At 67.2% G+C, this 16,878-nt stretch overlaps 1 protein-coding gene across 4 annotated transcripts in view; it reads left to right on the top strand.

Moving 5' to 3' along the window:
• The first annotated feature begins 711 nt into the window (after nucleotides 1-711).
• KNDC1 (kinase non-catalytic C-lobe domain containing 1) overlaps nucleotides 712-16,878 on the top strand; it is a 37,620-nt gene continuing 21,453 nt past the window's right edge. For 2 of the 4 annotated variants that reach the window (XM_051839414.2, XM_051839413.2), the window contains exons 1-9: nucleotides 721-1,069; nucleotides 6,248-6,446; nucleotides 8,531-8,589; nucleotides 11,921-12,067; nucleotides 12,194-12,311; nucleotides 13,089-13,723; nucleotides 14,755-14,869; nucleotides 15,024-15,095; nucleotides 15,181-15,242. In XM_051839414.2, the coding sequence (XP_051695374.1) occupies nucleotides 983-1,069; nucleotides 6,248-6,446; nucleotides 8,531-8,589; nucleotides 11,921-12,067; nucleotides 12,194-12,311; nucleotides 13,089-13,723; nucleotides 14,755-14,869; nucleotides 15,024-15,095; nucleotides 15,181-15,242 (1,494 nt within the window). In that variant the 5' untranslated portion in view covers nucleotides 721-982. Of the gene's footprint in view, nucleotides 1,070-6,247; nucleotides 6,447-8,530; nucleotides 8,590-11,920; nucleotides 12,068-12,193; nucleotides 12,312-13,088; nucleotides 13,724-14,754; nucleotides 14,870-15,023; nucleotides 15,096-15,180; nucleotides 15,243-16,878 lie in introns of all 4 variants that reach the window. The other 2 variants (XM_051839417.2, XM_051839415.2) reach the window with 2 other exon arrangements.

Here is a 16,878-nt window from a genome sequence, read left to right as displayed (position 1 = left end):
GGCACAAGCCCCGCCTCCTACAGGAAGGGGCATTTGTTAAGTGCCTACTGTGTACCTGGGTCAGCCAGGCTCTGAAGCTGGGATCAGCCACACAGAGTGGTGGCCCCAGCATCTTCTCTCCTGTGGGAGCTCTGACGAAAAGGAGGCACCCCAGCTCCCTGCTGAGACCGGGGCAGGCTGGGGGCACCAGCACAGGCACTGGGATAGGCTGGGGGGGTTGCACGGGCCCTGGGCAGGCCGGGGTGGGGCGCAGTAGCCCCTGCACACGCAGGCCCCAGCTTGGTCAAGGCTCACTTTGGTTCCCGGGGAAGCCCAGAGAATGCTGATGGGCAGCGGCTGTCAATCAACAGCAGCAGGATGCCACCAAATTGGGGGGGGGGGGGCTGTGCCTCCGGGTTTCTGATTGGCAGGGAGTGTGCGCGGCCTAACTGTTGCCCCCAGCCCGCCTCCCCCGGGGGCACCCAAACTCCAGGGAGGTTTAGGCCAGGCCCCAGGGCCCCTGGTTTCCAGCAGGCCCCCGCTGTCGCCCTCAACCCCCGCCCGTCCCCCCCGCCCGGGGGCTGCGAGCTTTCCTGGGGCGGGCGCCCCCCCCAGGAGCCAAGGTTCGCGCAGGCCGCCCCAACCGTCCCGGTGTCCCCGCTCGGCGACACTGCGGCAGGCGGCGCGGGCGGGGCGGCTCGGAGGGGGCGGGCCGCGGGGGGCGTTGCCATGGTGGCCGGGCGCGCGGAGCCGGGGAGCGCGTAGTCGCGGCGCGGAGCCAGGGCCGGGGCCCGCACAGACGCGGGCGCGGAGCACCCGGGCTGGGGCCCGCGCAGAAGCGGGCGCGGAGCCAGGGTCGGGGCCGGCACAGACCCGGGCACGCAGCACTCCGGGCCGGCGGCCCGCACAGACGCGGGCGCGGAGCCGGGACCGGGGCCCGCACAGACGCGGGCGCGCAGCACCCCGGGCCGAGCGCGCGGCGCTGCCCCGCAGGTCGCCCGCCATGGAGCCGGCCTCCGGCTTCTGCGAGGAGGACAAGGACCTGGACTTCTACGACTTCGAGCCGCTCCCCACGCTGCCCGAGGACGAGGTGAGCCCCCTGCCCGCGGAGGGCTCCGCGGGAGTGCAAGGCGCGGCGCTCGGCTCCCGGGCCTCCCCCCAGCCGCAGGTCTCGGCCGCGGTCTCGGGCGGAGGTCTCCGCTCTCAGTACCCCCACACCGCTCACATTCTCACCGGAGGGGACGGCCCCGAGAATGCGCACGGGACGCGGGGGAGGGGGGTGTCACTGCAGAAGTTGGCTCCTGCGTGGCTCCCGGGTGCATTCTTGGGGACGGGTGTGGCTTGCGGCCTGGACAGAGGAGGACGCTGCTGACCTACTGCCATAGACCGGGGTCCAGAGCAGGAGGAGGGGCGTGGTAGCCCGGGCTGGGGGGGAGGGGCTGCAGACAGGGAACCCGCAGCTCCCACCCACCCACCTCGGCACAGGGGGCTCTGCCTGCTGAGCCCTGGCTGGCTGAGCGCTTGTCCCCCACTTGGTTGGAGCTGCCCCAGGACGCTCCCCATAACCAGGACTGAGGACCAGGGATCAATGCACCAACTCTACTGCCTGGCAGGAGCCAAGCCCCGTGTCAGGAGAGGTGACCCCCAGGGACCCAGAAACCGTGGAAGCCGGCACAGTGGCCAAGGGAGAGGCACAGGGCCCACCCTGGGCTGCTGTGCCAGCTCCTGGCCGAGGGAGGGCCGACAGCGGGGGTCCCCCAGCCTAAGGCCCTCTGCTGGCCCCACACCCTGCCCTGGGGAATGGGCTCTGGGGGTCCCTCCCAGGAGACTGTCCAGGCAGCCATGGAGGGGTGCGGTGAGAGGACGGCGGCCCCCGCCCCCACAGTGGCCTGGATCTGGTGGCTGCAGGCTGCGGAGGGGGCGGCCAGGAACAAACAAGCCTCTGGTGTCTCCCTGGCTTTGATGGAGAAGAAAGGGTGCCGTCCGCCCACGGCCCTCAGAGCCCCCTGCTGCTCCCTGCCCTCTGTTGGAGATTGGTCCCGGGTCACGGGCAGAGGCAGGGCCCCCCACCGCCACCTGCGCAAAATGTGGGGCCTCGACTGGAGCCCTCAGAGCCGGGGCTCAGCCCGTCTGTCCGCCATGCCCGCAGCTCTGCTGTGGGAGTGTCCCCAGAGTCCTCTGCGGGCAGCAGCTCCCACCGTGCACGGTGCATGGGGGCGGGAGGGCTCTGTCTGGGGCCTGTTTCAGTGGTGTCCAGGGGAACGGTCAGGGCACTGCCGTTACCTGCTCCTAGAGCCGGGGTGGGGCCCAGGGGCCTGGTCTGGGACCAGCAGACGCCCTCGGGCCCTGCGTGCACCCTGCCACGTCCCGCACCTGCTCGACGCCGTTCCTGCTGGAGGATTTTAAGTCCACTTCAGGGTCACATGACTTGGTGGCTGCTGCATCCAAAAGTGTCCCCAAGGGGACTGAGACCACAGGGAGGTGAGGACACACACAGGCCACCTGAGACAAAGCCCCGTGTAGCAGCTGACCCTGCGGCCAGGTCCAGGGTAGGGCCCTGGAGACATGCAGGGTCCCCGTCCAAAGAAAACCCAGTGGCTGGGGTTGTCCTCGTTATGATCGGGGGATGCAAAGCACCCCCGGTGCCCCGCACCTGGGAGGACCCCACACGCAGGACCGCGGCCTGTGCTGGCCAGACCTCCCCGGCAGCTCTGCCTCACTGCTGGTGGGAGCCGGCCCTTGGGGAAACAGCGTGCGCTCGGCAGTGAAGTGGAGACAGCGGCACCCAGGTCCTGGCAGCTTTGCCCTGGATATGGGTGCCTGTGAGGAGCTGCCAGGGCCACCTGCAGGTGGTACCACTGGGTCAGTACAGGCCAAGGCCCACCAGGACACAGCAGACAAGGAGCTCGCCTAGGTACTGAGCAAGGCAGGCTCCCTGGAGGAGGTGACCCTCCCTGCATTTGCTGGGATTTCAGCCACCATGGCTGGGGAATGTGGGGTCGGAGGCAGAACCCTGGATGGCGCAGGAGATGCCCCATGGGACGCCTTCCTGGCTGGTGTGCACCCACCCAGCTTGGAGACGAGGCAGCCACTGTGTGGGGGCAGGGGCACAGTGCTTCCTAGACCCCTGCACCCCTCTCCTCCGGGGGCAAGCAGCCTCCTCGCCCCCCTGCAGCTCAGCCAAGGTCTCCCTGGGCCCTCCTGGCAGCTGGCGCTTGGGCTGGGCTCAGGGTGGGAGGCGGCCGTCGCGGGTTAAGGGCGTGGTCTCCTCCATGCTGCAGTGGGGCCAGATGGCTGTGCTCGCACTGGTGCAGCTCAGAGCCCTGGCAGCTGGGGGTGCTGGGGGAGCTCGGGGCCCAGCAGGGGTAGGACATGCCCTCCAGCATTCCCTGCGGTGAGCTGAGGCGGCTGATCAAAGCCCCGCCCTGCCCTCTGGGACCCAGGGACTGGCTGACCCACCCCAGGCTCAGCCCTCTTCGAAGAGCACCTTCTCCCGCTGCAAGGAAGGTGGCACGTGTGGGCCCCGGGCAGTGCCTTGCTGGGCAGTGGCGGGGGCCATGGACCAGGAAGACCCTGGAGACTGCTGTGGGCCTGAGGAGCTGGGTCTGTACCTGGTGGAGAAGGGGCTGGTTCAAGGTGGTGTTGGCAGGAGCCTAAATGCTGTGGGGCGGGGTCGTGGGGCCCCGGCCGGCGTCCGTGGGCGCCAAGGCCGCCTTGCTTTACTGCTCTCACCTCCCTGAGAGACTCTGCCCAGGCCAGAAGGCCTCCATGGAGTTGCTCGGGGCCCTGGGCCCAGCACCACCTGCTCCGCCAGTGCAGGGGGCTCTGCAGCAGGATGCCCACCTGGCTCCTGGCCACCAGGGGCCGCTGTGGAGCCCCTGGACCCAAGGAGATTGAGTGGCTGTGGGTGCCCCTGGCCCTGTAGCCAAGGCGTGTCCCTCACTCTGGCCGCCAGGGACTCAGGCCAGGAAGAGTGGTTCCCACTGCTGAGCTGGGGCAGGCTGGGGGCACAGGGACAGCTGTGGGCTCCAGGGGGCAGGGGCCAGAGGGGAGCCAGTAAGGTCTTGCAGCCCCGTGTGGGCTGGACCCTGCCCTTGAGGGTGTGAGGGGCTGGGAGGATCCTGTCTTGAGTGAGGGTCCTCGTCCAGAAGCAGAGCTCAGGACCCCGTGGAGCTCAGTCCAGGCCAGGCAGAGCCCCCTGCAGGACGCCTGCCTCAGACCAGTGCTGGAGGCTGCGAGGCCCCACCTGTCCGTCACCAGCTGGGCGGGCCAGCAGGGCTGCAGGCTCTGGAGGGGGCGGGGGCTGACTCGTGTCATGGAAGGCTTCGTGTCTCCTCCTGGCACAAACTCACTGGGTGCTGCGATGGCTTAGTGCCCCAGAGTGTGTGCCTGCATGCACGTGCGTTGTGTGCACTGGACTGCGAAAGGTGCGCAGTGCACGTGTGTGTGCAGTGCCCACGCACCTGCCCGACCAGGCCCAGGGAGCTCCAGGCTCCCCTGAGCCCTGGGCCCTGCAGAGCCCAGATCACAGGTCTCATGAATGGGGACTGCCACAGGAAGTGCCGGAAAGGCCTGGAAAGTGACGTCACTGAGCCCTCCCTGGGCTCCATGAAGGCGTGGACGGGGGGTGTCACTGGGTCACAAGGCGGGGCCAGACCCAGGCCCCCACGGCTGACCCGAGAGGTTCCACCAAGGTGCACACGGGCCATGCCCTGGTGCCACGTGTGTGGGTATAGGTGTAGGTGTGTGCACGTGTGTGTGCATGTCATGTATGTGTGTGCATGTGTTGTGTGTGTGTGCATTGCATTGGGTGTGCATGTGCATCCCTTGGTTGGGCCTTTCATCTGTCAGCTGTGGTCCTGGGACTCCTGCAGGCGGGGGCCCTCCCCAGGTCCCAGGGGCTCAGGGGCCCTTGGGCACCCTAGTGTCATGTGACCGAGGACAAGCCGGGTGGGGGCTCTGCCCTCGACAAGCTCCATCCTTTCCTGACCCCACCCTGCACTCTGCACCTGGGGCGGCACCAGCACCAGCACCAGCACCCAGGACGACAGGCGCCGTGTGCCCCGCAGGGGCCTCACGGCCGAGTGTGTGTGTCTTTTCTCGCTCTTCGTCACGTGGTCCCTGACGTGTGATGTTGAGGGCTGCGCCGCCCGGGCCTCCTGCGGGCAGAGCCGGCGTGTCCGTCTCTGTGAAAGCCACTGTGATCCCATCATGGGGCTCCATGCTGACATACCACCCACAGTCAGCCTCTGGGCCACACACACGTGAAGTCTGCAGCCCCCCGCTCCAGGTCCAGCAGGCACAGAGTCCACAGCACGGCAGGTGGAGGGCGCCATGTCCATTGGCCCAGGAGCGGTGGCTTTCTGTGTCCACACATGTGACAGCATGCATGTGTGCGTGCATCTAAGTGTATGGTGAATGTTATGTGCATGTGAGTGAGTGTGTGGGCAGGTATGCGTGCTGTGATTGTACATGTGTGCATGTGTGTAGTATGGGTGTGCAGATGTGTACTCTTGCATGCGTGTGTATGCACTTTGTAAGTGTGCATCAGTGTCTCTTACATCCATGTGTATGTGTGAAAGTGTGCATGTCCCCATGTGTCTGTGTGTCACGCATGTAAAGGGGGTGTTGTATTTCTGTGTGTGCACTGAATGCGCATGTTAGGTGACATGTGCACACGTGAGGGGATGTGGGTGTTAGGTGCCATGTACACATGTGTGAGGGGATGTGGGTGTTATGTGGCGTGTGCACGTGTGTGAGGGGATGTGGGTGTTACGTGGCGTGTGCACGTGTGTGAGGGGATGTGGGTGTTATGTGGCGTGTGCACGCGTGTGCATCTGTGAGTGTGGCGTCGGTGGCCACCATCACTATCACAGCTGAGCTCCCACAGAGCTGGGGCGCCCTCGTGGGTTCAGAGGTGCACTCAGTGTGGAGGAGGCCTGGGCAGCCTGGCCATAAGCACAGGTGACCATGTCCTCCAGGTGAACGGGCAGGAGCTAACATCTGTGTCACACGCGTGTGATCGTGTGATCATCTTCATTCCGTGCACAGAGCTGGCCCCGCAGGTGTGGCCTCCACCCCACGTGCCGGTCCCTGCGTTCCGCTGTGAGCCTGGCACGGGCTCTCGGCCCTGGCTTCCCGTGTGCTCTGAGCACCGACCCCCGAGCAGGAGGCGCCTGTGCAGCGCAGACCCTGCCCCTGAGCCGCACGCAGGAACGCACACGGGGGGGGGGGGGTTGCCGGGGCTCACAGTCGCCCGTCTCGGCAGGAGAACGTGTCGCTGGCCGACATCCTGTCACTGCGGGCCCGGGGGCTGAGCGAGCAGGAGGCCTGGGCCGTGTGTCTCGAGTGCAGCCTGGCCATGCACAGTGTGGCCCACTCCCCGCTCTTCCGGACGCTGTGCATCACGCCTGACACGCTGGCCTTCAACACCAGCGGCAACGTGTGCTTCATGGAGCAGCTCAGCGGTGAGCGCCAGGAAGACGGGCTGGGCATGGGGGGCGCACGGGGGAGACATGTGGCCCAGGCGGGCGTGGGGGGCGCACGGGGGAGACATGTGGCCCAGGCGGGCGTGGGGGGCGCACGGGGGAGACACGTGGCCCAGGCGGGCGTGGGGGGCGCACGGGGGAGACACGTGGCCCAGGCGGGCGTGGGGGGCGCACGGGGGAGACACGTGGCCCAGGCGGGCGTGGGGGGCGCACGGGGGAGACACGTGGCCCAGGCGGGCGTGGGGGGCGCACGGGGGAGACACGTGGCCCAGGCGGGCGTGGGGGGCGCACGGGGGAGACACGTGGCCCAGGCGGGCGTGGGGGGCGCACGGGGGAGACACGTGGCCCAGGCGGGCGTGGGGGGCGCACGGGGGAGACACGTGGCCCAGGCGGGCGTGGGGGGCGCACGGGGGAGACACGTGGCCCAGGCGGGCGTGGGGGGCGCACGGGGGAGACACGTGGCCCAGGCGGGCGTGGGGGGCGCACGGGGGAGACACGTGGCCCAGGCGGGCGTGGGGGGCGCACGGGGGAGACACGTGGCCCAGGCGGGCGTGGGGGGCGCACGGGGGAGACACGTGGCCCAGGCGGGCGTGGGGGGCGCACGGGGGAGACACGTGGCCCAGGCGGGCGTGGGGGGCGCACGGGGGAGACACGTGGCCCAGGCGGGCGTGGGGGGCGCACGGGGGAGACACGTGGCCCAGGCGGGCGTGGGGGGCGCACGGGGGAGACACGTGGCCCAGGCGGGCGTGGGGGGCGCACGGGGGAGGCACGTGGCCCAGGCGGGCGTGGGGGGCGCACGGGGGGAGGCACGTGGCCCAGGCGGGCGTGGGGGGCGCACGGGGGAGGCACGTGGCCCAGGCGGGCGTGGGGGGCGCACGGGGGAGTCACGTGGCCCAGGCGGGCGTGGGGGGCGCACGGGGGAGACACGTGGCCCAGGCGGGCGTGGGGGGCGCACGGGGGAGTCACGTGGCCCAGGCGGGCGTGGGGGGCGCACGGGGGAGTCACGTGGCCCAGGCGGGCGTGGGGGCGCACGGGGGAGTCACGTGGCCCAGGCGGGCGTGGGGGGCGCACGGGGGAGACACGTGGCCCAGGCGGGCGTGGGGGGCGCACGGGGGAGACACGTGGCCCAGGTAGGCGTGGGGGGCGCACGGGGGAGACACGTGGCCCAGGTGGGCGTGGGGGGCGCACGGGGGAGACACGTGGCCCAGGCGGGCGTGGGGGGCGCATGGGGGAGACACGTGGCCCAGGCGGGCGTGGGGGTGCACGGGGGAGACACGTGGCCCAGGTGGGCCTGGGGGGCACAGGGGAGACTCACCTGGCCCAGATGAGCTGGGGGCTCAGAGGGGAGACACGTGGCCCAGGTGGGCATGGGGGGCGCACGGGGGAGACACGTGGCCCAGGCGGGCATGGGGGGTGCACGGGGGAGACACGTGGCCCAGGCGGGCGTGGGGGGCGCATGGGGGAGACATGTGGCCCATGCGGGCGTGGGGGGTGCACGGGGGAGACACGTGGCCCAGGTGGGCCTGGGGGGCACAGGGGAGACTCACCTGGCCCAGATGAGCTGGAGGCTCAGAGGCGAGGCACGTGGCCCAGGTGGGCGTGGGGGGTGCACAGGGGAGACTCACCTGGCCCAGATGAGCTGGGGGCTCACAGGGGAGACATGTGGCCAAGCAGGGTGCGGGGGGAATCACAGAAGAGACTCACCTGGCCCAGATGAGCATGGGGGGCTCAGAGGGGAGACACCTGGCCCAGGTGGGTGTGTGGGGTGCACAGGGAAGACTCACCTGGCTCAGGCAGGTGCAGGGGGCTCACAGGGGAGACTCACCTGGCCCAGGTGCGCCAGCCGTTCCCACGGCACCTCCTCCTTCCCGCCCTCCATTTCGGAGCCAGTTCCCCACATTCCTCTCTGAGGAGCAGACGTCACTTCAAACTGCCACCTCTGATGCTGACAACGTCCCCAGGGACCCCAGCCTGAGAGGAGCAGCCGGGAGGGGCCTGGGGTCCCTCCTCTTTCCTGGGCCTGTGTGACCAGAGCACTCACTGCCTTCTCTCTCCTGCCCAAGATGACCCTGAGGGTGCCTTTGTGCCCCCAGAGCTGGATGTGACGGGGAACACCTTTGAGGTGAGTGTGCACCTCCACAGCTGCCCAGCGCTGGGGGACAGCCCTGGAGGCGGCCCCAGGGCCCTGGTGGACAGTAGCTCAGTGGGGGCGTGGCTTGGACAGTCTGGGGCTACTCCGGTTTCCTGGCGTGCTTCCTGGGGAGGGGATTCACACGTGTGACGCGTCCCAGGTCTCTTGCTTCGGCAGTGAGCTCCTCACGGGGCTGGCAGAGGGCGGGCTCGGGCCCCGGGGTGCTGTGGACGTGTGTTCTGACGCGAGGCCCGAGGTGATCACCCTGCGTGTGAGGGACGCCGCCCTGACCCTCGGGCTGCTCGCTCCGTCCCCGGGGGCTCCGTGAGCAGGTGCGTGGCCTCGGGGCCTGCACACGCGTGTGACAGGGCAATGGGCAGCACAGCCTCCATGTGAGCTGGGCGTGTGGGACAGTACCCCCCCGGCCCTCGATGCTGTCCATCCCCTGGGTGCCGCCTGTCCATCAGGTTCTGTCTGTCCTTCAAGCACTGTGCTGGGCACTGGACCAATGCACTGACCCCGCTTGCCCAATCCCCAGGGTGGCAGCAAAGACTTCCCAGCCATTAGCAGCCGAGACTGACGAAAACTCAGTCTGTGCCGGACAGCCTGGTGGCTGCACGTTGTTGGCACAGAGCTTGACCCTGGAACAGCAGCTCTCGAGCCCCTGCCCTGGGAGGCTGCAGGGTCCCCACTGAGATCCCCACACCATGAGACGTGGCCAGTGGGCCCCTACTCCGTCAGGCATTTTGTCTTGTTGGACCCAAGGCCCAGGATCCAAACCCTGTGGTCTTGGGGCAGCGTCATCCCTGTCTACGCATGGACTTCAACGTGTTCTGTTGTGCTCCGGTCAGGGGACCCGTGCCAGTGAGAAAGCAAGGCCCTGATAGTAACTCGGGTCCCCGTACAGGGCCGAGTCGTCCCCAGTGTCCCCGCCTGTTTGAGGCCGAGCTGTCCCCAGCGTCTCCCCCATAGGCTGCACCATGGTGGGCACCTGGGCAGGTGGAGGTGCACCTGTTTACTGGAACCCCCGCCCCGCCCCCGTTAGCACTGCTCCCCAAGAGGCTGTGGGCTGGCGTCCACCCTGACAGGACTGCAGGTGCCAAGTGCAGGCTGTGTGTTTTTCCTTTCTTTAAAGCGTTCATTCTCAAAAGCTTTTCGGTCCCAGGACCCCCTTACACTCTAAATGTTAGAGTAGCCCCAAGAGTTTTCATCCATGTGGGTTTTATCGCTCTGCATTTTCATTCTACTGGACAGGCGGGGGAAAGAGACAGAAAGAGACCCTGCATCCACTGGTGCACACCCCAAATGCCTGCAACATCCGGGGACAGCCGGCTGAAGCCAGGAGCCTGGAGCTCCATCTGGGTCTCCCGCGTGTGTGGCAGGGGCCCGAGCACTTGAGCTGCCAGGGTGCCCGTGAGCAGGGAGCTGCATGGGAGTGGAGCAGCCAGGACTCAAAGCAGGCACTCCCTAGGGAGCTGACGTCCAAGCAGAGACTCAGCCACTGTGCCAGACTTGCAGCCAGAAACTGAGATTTTAGAAAACACATGCCATTAATTCATTTTAAAACAACAGTAAACCCACTGCATGTTAACATACATAACAGATACTATAAAAGAAAAACACTTTCCCCAACCAGCCAGTGAGGCGCGCGACTTCACGTGTCTGCAAGCCACGCGCAGCCTCAGGAAGTCCAAGTCCGTGCACAGCAGCACCTCCGTTGTCGCGGAAGCAGCCTCCCGGCCGGCTTCTTAAAGCTCCATCATTGTGCTTTGATATCTTCTTAAATATTTATTTGAAAGGCAGAATTACAGAAATAGAAAAGAGAGAGAGAGGTCTTCCATCCGCCGGTTCACTCCCCAAATGGCCACAACGGCCAGAGCCGGGCCAAGCTGAAGCCAGGAGCCAGGACTCCATCCGGGTCTCCCACACGGATGCAGGGGCCCAAGCGCACGCCCCATCCTCTGCTGCTTTCCCAGGCCATGAGCAGGGAGCCGGATGGGAAGAGGTGCAGCCGGGACTTGAACCGGCGCCCGTGTGGGATGCCGGGGTCACGGGTGGTGGCTTTCCCGGCCCGTTTCCTCCCTCAGGAGTGGTTGTTAATGCTCCACCGCTGTGCCCAGGCCTGACAGATGCTTACCTGCGCCCCCGCCCTGGGCCCCAAAGCTTTGCTCTCCCCAGGGGGGTGTGCTTGCCTGGCACACTGAGCCACGTCTGAATCCAGCCAGGGAGCGGCCGGAGCTGCCTCTGTGCAGTGGGAGGGAGGGTCCAGGCCCCCTCCTCCACACACAGCTCTGCCACCTGCCACCAGGAGCCTCCTGCTGTGACTCAGCTTCAGTCAGTGGCGTGACCCCATTTCGTTCTGTAGCCCCCCGGGGCGCGGCGGGGGGTAGTTGAAGCCCAGCCGTAAAAGCTTCCAGGAAGGGCCGGAGCTGTGGCCCCGCGGGTTAGGCCAAGGCCAAGGCCTATGGTGCGGCACCCTTGCTTCCTTTCCTTTTCCCGTCTTTCACGAAGTCGGCTCCCCTGCGCCCTCCTCCCGCGGATCCTGCCGGGGCCGGTTCCAGCGTTCGCGGCGGCTAATCCTCCGGTTCCTTGCTCTTCCTGGAGCTCAGTTCCCTCCGAGGCCGCGAGGCCATCGTCCGCCTCTCCTCCCTCGCGGTGTGAGCGTGCACACCGGGTGCTGAGCCTCCCCGCTCAGCCCTGTCGCATCCTGTCTCCCGCGCTGCAGTTCTGCGTTCACTCCACGGGTTTCCCTCGGCCTGTGAGCGACGCAGCCGCGTGAACGGGCGTCTCCCGGGAGACACACGCAGGAAAGTGCCAGCCCCGCGCTCTCAGCTCACGCGGCTCCCTCCCGCGGGACCCCGTGCGGGGCGCGGGGAGGTGGGCTCTGAGCGCACTGGGGCGCCGGCACCATTTCCCCGTTTGCATCGTTTTCATCATTAAGGACAGACAGGTCCCGAGCCGCGCGCCGCGCGCCGCCCCCGCCTCTGCCCGCCCTGCAGTCTGGAGCCCCGCGCTCCCGCGCAGCGCTGCGCCTGCGCCGCGGGGCTTTCCACGTCTGAGTCCTGCTGGGCTCAGCTTCCTGCGGGGAAGGGCTGCGCCCAGCACACATCAAGCATCACACATCACGCGTCACGCCCGTCTGTCCTTTGGGGTGGGCAGAAAACCAGCGGGAGCCGGTGGGTGCTTGGGGGCAAGCTGGACCCAGGCCCCCAGCTGGGTAGGACACCGCTGTCCACTCCCCCAACGCCCCGTCTCGGGAGAACCCGCAGGGTAGGGGGCGCTCCCCCAGCGCGGCCCCTCACTCACGGCCCCGGTGCCTCAGGCGCACATCTACTCCCTGGGGGCCACGCTGAAGGCGGCCCTGGACTACGCGGTGGAGCCGGAGCCGGAGCCCAGGCTGAGCGCGGAGCTGGAGACGCTGCTGAGCCAGATGCAGGCGGAGGAGCCCGCAGACAGACCCCGCCTGGAGGTGAGCGCTCCTGAGCCGAGGCCGCACGCCTCGCTGGGCGCTGTTGGGATGCGTTGCGGACACGCCGCGTGAGGCGGGCGGCGGGCAGAGCCCTCTGCAGCCTCCTGAGAGGACCTCGGTCCGCAGAGCGTCATCGCGCTGTGCCGGGAGAAGACGCGGCCCGCGTCCTCCTGCCACCTGTGCCGGAGCCTCTCGGCCGTCGGCAGACGTGTGCTCTCCATTGAGTCCTTTGGAGCCTTGCAGGGTAAGAGAGCGCCCCCCCACACGCACACACGCCTGCCCACGCACGTAAGTGCACCCACACGCCCGCACAGCCTCCTACACACAATCCCAGGCACACTCAATCTTACTAAACCCCCACGCCCCTGGACTCATACATTCACACACACGGGTTTCAAACAGATCACAGAGGAAGGGTACTTCAAAAAGTTCACGGAAAATAGCATTGAAGATGATGTCATTTTGGTGCAAAAGCCGGTTTTTGAAATCCATGCGACCAGGTCTTCAAAAAGCTCATGAAAATGCATTTTTGCGAAAACCTAGTAGAGACCTCAAAAGCATGCCAGGCCGGTGCTGGGCACCTTGGGGACAGGAGTGGGTGCAGGCGTGACACCGCTCAGCTCATCCCCTCCGCCAGCGCCACTAGTGCTGGCAGGTGCATCCACTTCTGCACGCTCAAAGCTGTGGGGTTTCCACAGCTCACAGGGACTCCGCCTGTCTGAGCTCAGAGCCAGCAAGGGCCAGGGGGTCCCGTCCCAGGGGCGGCGCTCGGTTGGGAGAAGGCTTCGCCCGGTCCCCATTCTCCCTTGGGAGGTTGGGAGAAGGCTTCGCCCGGTCCCCATTCTCCCTTGGGAACCACTTGTGACCTTGACAAGCCCTCGGATGAGAAACCGGGTGTCCAGGGGACGCGTGCAGTGTGGTGCAACACGGGCGGGGAGCCCTGGTGGAGGCCGGGATGGGTGCCATGCTGGCGGCTCCATGTCACTGTCTCTGCTGTGAATGCCTCTTGCTTTGTATCCAGATATGAGCGACAGCACCTGGAAGGCAGTGCCTGTGCCGAGAAGCGTGGGGCCCAGAAGGCCTCCAGGGGACCTCGGCACTGACCTAGAGGGCCTGCCCCAGCCCCCCATCTCTGGGGAGCCCAGCCTGCGCCACAGACCCCTGCCCCCCAAGCCACTGCCATCAGCCCCTATGAAGAATGGGGACAGCCACTGTCAGGAGGGGCTGGCCAGCCTCGTCCTGGGCCCCCTGAGCCCCCTGGGTGAGCTGGACAGAGACCTCCTCAAGAGGAGCCACCTGCAGCGCACACACACGTCCCCCAGGCTCCTGCCCGAGGGCCCCGAGGCCACCGCCTCCGGCCCTGGAGCCCAGCTGCCCCCGCCTGCGAGCTCCCCTGCGGGCCCCAGGAAGGCCGTGCTGGACGGAAGGAACGGCCTCTCCAGGGGCAAGGAGCTGGAGCAGGAGCCGCAGCCCCAGCACACGGGGGCACCAGGCCCAGGCTTCAGTGGAGATGGGGGCCCCAAGTCCTCACGCTCCAGCCAGGGGCCTGCCGAGCAGAGGTCCCTGCCCTGTCCCGAGGCCACTCAAGGTGCAGGCAGTGAAGCGGAGACACCCATGGCTGGCGAGGAGACTCCCGGAGTGGCATCCCCGGAGCAGGTGGGTGACAGGCTCCCAGCGGCTGCGGGGGGGGGGGGGAGCTGGCCACAGCCAAGGCACTGCCAGCGGCACCACCTCCCAGCCTCTCCAGGGTCTTCCTGTCTGCCTCGGCCTGGCCTGGCCCTGCCCCCACATCTGGCTTAGGACGCAGGCGAGCCAGGCCTGCGGTGCCCCCACTCACTCCTGAGCTGTGTCCCCTGAACGCCCCAGGGTGGGGGCCACGCACACGGCCACCGCTGGTTGACCCACAGGATGAGGGGCGGGGGATTTTGGGGCTTTTATTTCCATTCAAGTCCTGGCGAGCGCTGGAGAGCAACTACATGGACGGCGTGGTCACTTCAAGCAAGATCTGTCCCAGGGCCAGATGAGCAGACTGAGGTGGCTGGGGCTGTCCCTTCCTTGAGGACAGCGCCCAGCCACAGTTCTGGCATCGGGACTCCTGACCTCAGCCCCCACACAGGGCACAGCCCACCAGGCATCCAGGCTGCCCTAGCACACACCCCAGCCCCTCTGTCGCACAGGGGGCCTTGAAAGGGGGTCTCAGGGAGGACACTGGCTTCTGGAACCTTCTGTGTGTCTGAGCTCATGTGGAGGACCTGCCCTCCAGGGAGACACACAGAGCGAGTGTGGGCCTTGAGCTCTGACTGCCTGCTCAGTGGCCTGGACAGCGTCCGTCACCACCGCCTCCCAGAAATCCCTCATCCTCCCAGACTGCCCCCTGGACACGGCTCCCTGGCCCTGGCTCCCACACACTCCCTGCCCTTTGCACCTGGGTGAGCGCCCAGGTCACTGAGCCCAGGTCCCCAAAGGCGTCCTCATCTAGCGGGGACAAGTGCATGGTGTGCCGCCTGGGGCTGCTGTGCCCGCGGCCGTGCCGGCTCCTGGGGGCCCTGCTGCGGCTGACTTCACAGTGGCCAGGCCTCCAGCCTCACCCACGCTTGCTGCGACATCACTGCTTCCCCAGCCCCGCCTCGCAGGAGGGGGGTGTCACCTGCCACGCCCCCAGGAAGTCCCCTTCTCTGCTCCCACAGGACCTGTCCCTGCAGGACCTCCTGTGCAAGCTGGGCCGGCCCTTCAGGGAGTACGAGCTGTGGGCCCTGTGCCTGGCCTGCCTCCGCGCCCTGCAGGTGCCCACGGAGCCCCCAGGTGACCCAGCGAGCCCGGGGCCGGGGCGGTGTCCACACCATGGCCCTGGGGGAGGGGCAGCATGGGACGTCAGGGACCGAGGGTCGCCTGTGCATGCTGCGGACCCCGCAGCCTGCCGGCCCCTGACCGCACCCCTGGGTGCATGCTCCTGCAGCCTACCTGTGTCCGGACTCCGTGCTGGTGGCCGAGGACGGGACGGTGCTCCTCAGGCCGGCCCCCGACAATGGTGCGTCAGCGGGGCCGCCCCGGGGCCGAGGTCCAGGGCCGCTGGCCAGGCCGAGGGGAGCACAACGGGGCCTGCTCTCTTCCAGGGCCCCGCGACTCCTTCTTCCTGGCTCCCGAGGCGGCCGAGCAAAAGCTGGTGACCGAGAAGGTAACTGGGCAGTCCCTCCCCGGGCCCCAGGTCCCCCACTGCCCAGCGGACCCCGTGTCTGCCCTGGGGTGTGCAGACCTGAGACGGCTAAATCTGAAACACTCAGAACCCTTGGCTCCCACACAGGCCGAGGACACAGCAAGGGCAGGGCGGAGGCCGGCGTGGGGAGCCGGCGGGGAGGCGAGGAAAGGCCGCGCCGCGCCAGGGCTCTGTCGAGGCACAGAAGCGAGACCAAGGCTTCAGCCTTTGACAGCCCTGGACAGCGAACCCCCCCAGGGCGCATAGAAGGGATGCCAGGAGCTGAGGCTGGGGGTGGGGCCTCCCCTCTGCCACAGCCCCCCAGTGTCAGGGGGTTGGCCGGGGGATGGGAGCACGCGGTGGCACAGGAGGACGTGGCACGGGACCGCAGTGAACGCCGGCACGGACGGTACAGAGGCCAGGAACACCCAAGAGGGGCAGGCGGCACCAAGGCCGCGCCTCCGTGGGCAGCCACGCACGCTGGCAACGTAAACACGCACGTGGCAGCACGCTGGTGACACAAGCACGCCAGGATGTGCGTCTGAGCAACAACGTTTCCACAAAGAAGCAGGAGAACAATCCAGCATAAACGTTAGTACCGCGCATTGTTCACGGCGGGCGGATGGGAGAGCGGAGTGAGCTGGCAGTGTAGCCCTGGCCTGCGATGCCACAGACTGCGTAGGCGCCGGCTCAAGGTCCCCCTACTCCTCTCCCTGCTGACGGGAAAGCAGAGGGAGATGGCTCGAGTGCCTAGGCCTCTGTGCCCGCGTGGGAGACCCAGAGGAAGCTCCTGGCTTTGGCCTGGCCCAGCCATCTGTGGAGGGAACCAGCTGATAAGAGAATGCTGTGTCTCTCTGCGACTGCCTTTCAAATAAATAAGAGAGGCAGAGGCATAGAGAGAGAAAGTGAGAGAGAGAAAGAGAGAGAGAGGTCTTCCATCCGCTGGTTCACTCCCCAAATGGCTGCAATGGCAGGAGCTGTGCTAATCTGAAGCCAGGGGCCAGGAGCTTCTTCCAGGCCTCCCAGGTGGACACAGGGACCCAAGGACTTGGGCCATCTTCCACTGCTTTCTCAGGGCACAACAGAGAGCTGATCAGAAATGGAGCAGCTGGGACTCGAACCGGCGCCCACGGGGGATGCCGACACTGCAGGCGGCAGCTTTACTTGCTGCATACCATAAGTCAGTCTTTAGAAAAAGAAGAAGAAATAGCGCAGCTGGAAGACAGGGAGCAGCCCCAGCAGGGAAGAAGCCGGAGTTCTTAGAGGACGGCGGCCAGAGGTCTCCCAGCGACCACCGGCGTCCGGGAGGACGGGGGAGGGAGGGGGAGGCCCTTGCAGAAGTAACGTGCGAACTTCCCAGTTACGGAACCACCTGCAGCTCCAGGCTCCAGCAGCTGAGAGAATCTGAAACAAGATCAATGCCAAGAAGTCCACGCCCCGACACAGCATCCCGAACCTCCGGCACCAGAGACCCGAGAGCGGAAGCAGCGTGCAGAGTAGGGGAGGAAGCGACCCGGTGGCAGAGACGACGCCGGCAGGGGGGAGCGCCGTTTCCCGGAGCTGGAGGGGCTCCGCTCAGGACCCTGTCCTCAGCAAAGGCCCCTTGGACAACAGAGGA

This window comes from Oryctolagus cuniculus, chromosome 15 (genome assembly GCF_964237555.1).
Source record: "Oryctolagus cuniculus chromosome 15, mOryCun1.1, whole genome shotgun sequence".
Lineage (NCBI taxonomy): Eukaryota > Metazoa > Chordata > Mammalia > Lagomorpha > Leporidae > Oryctolagus > Oryctolagus cuniculus.
This window is presented reverse-complemented; position numbering and strand designations above follow the sequence as displayed.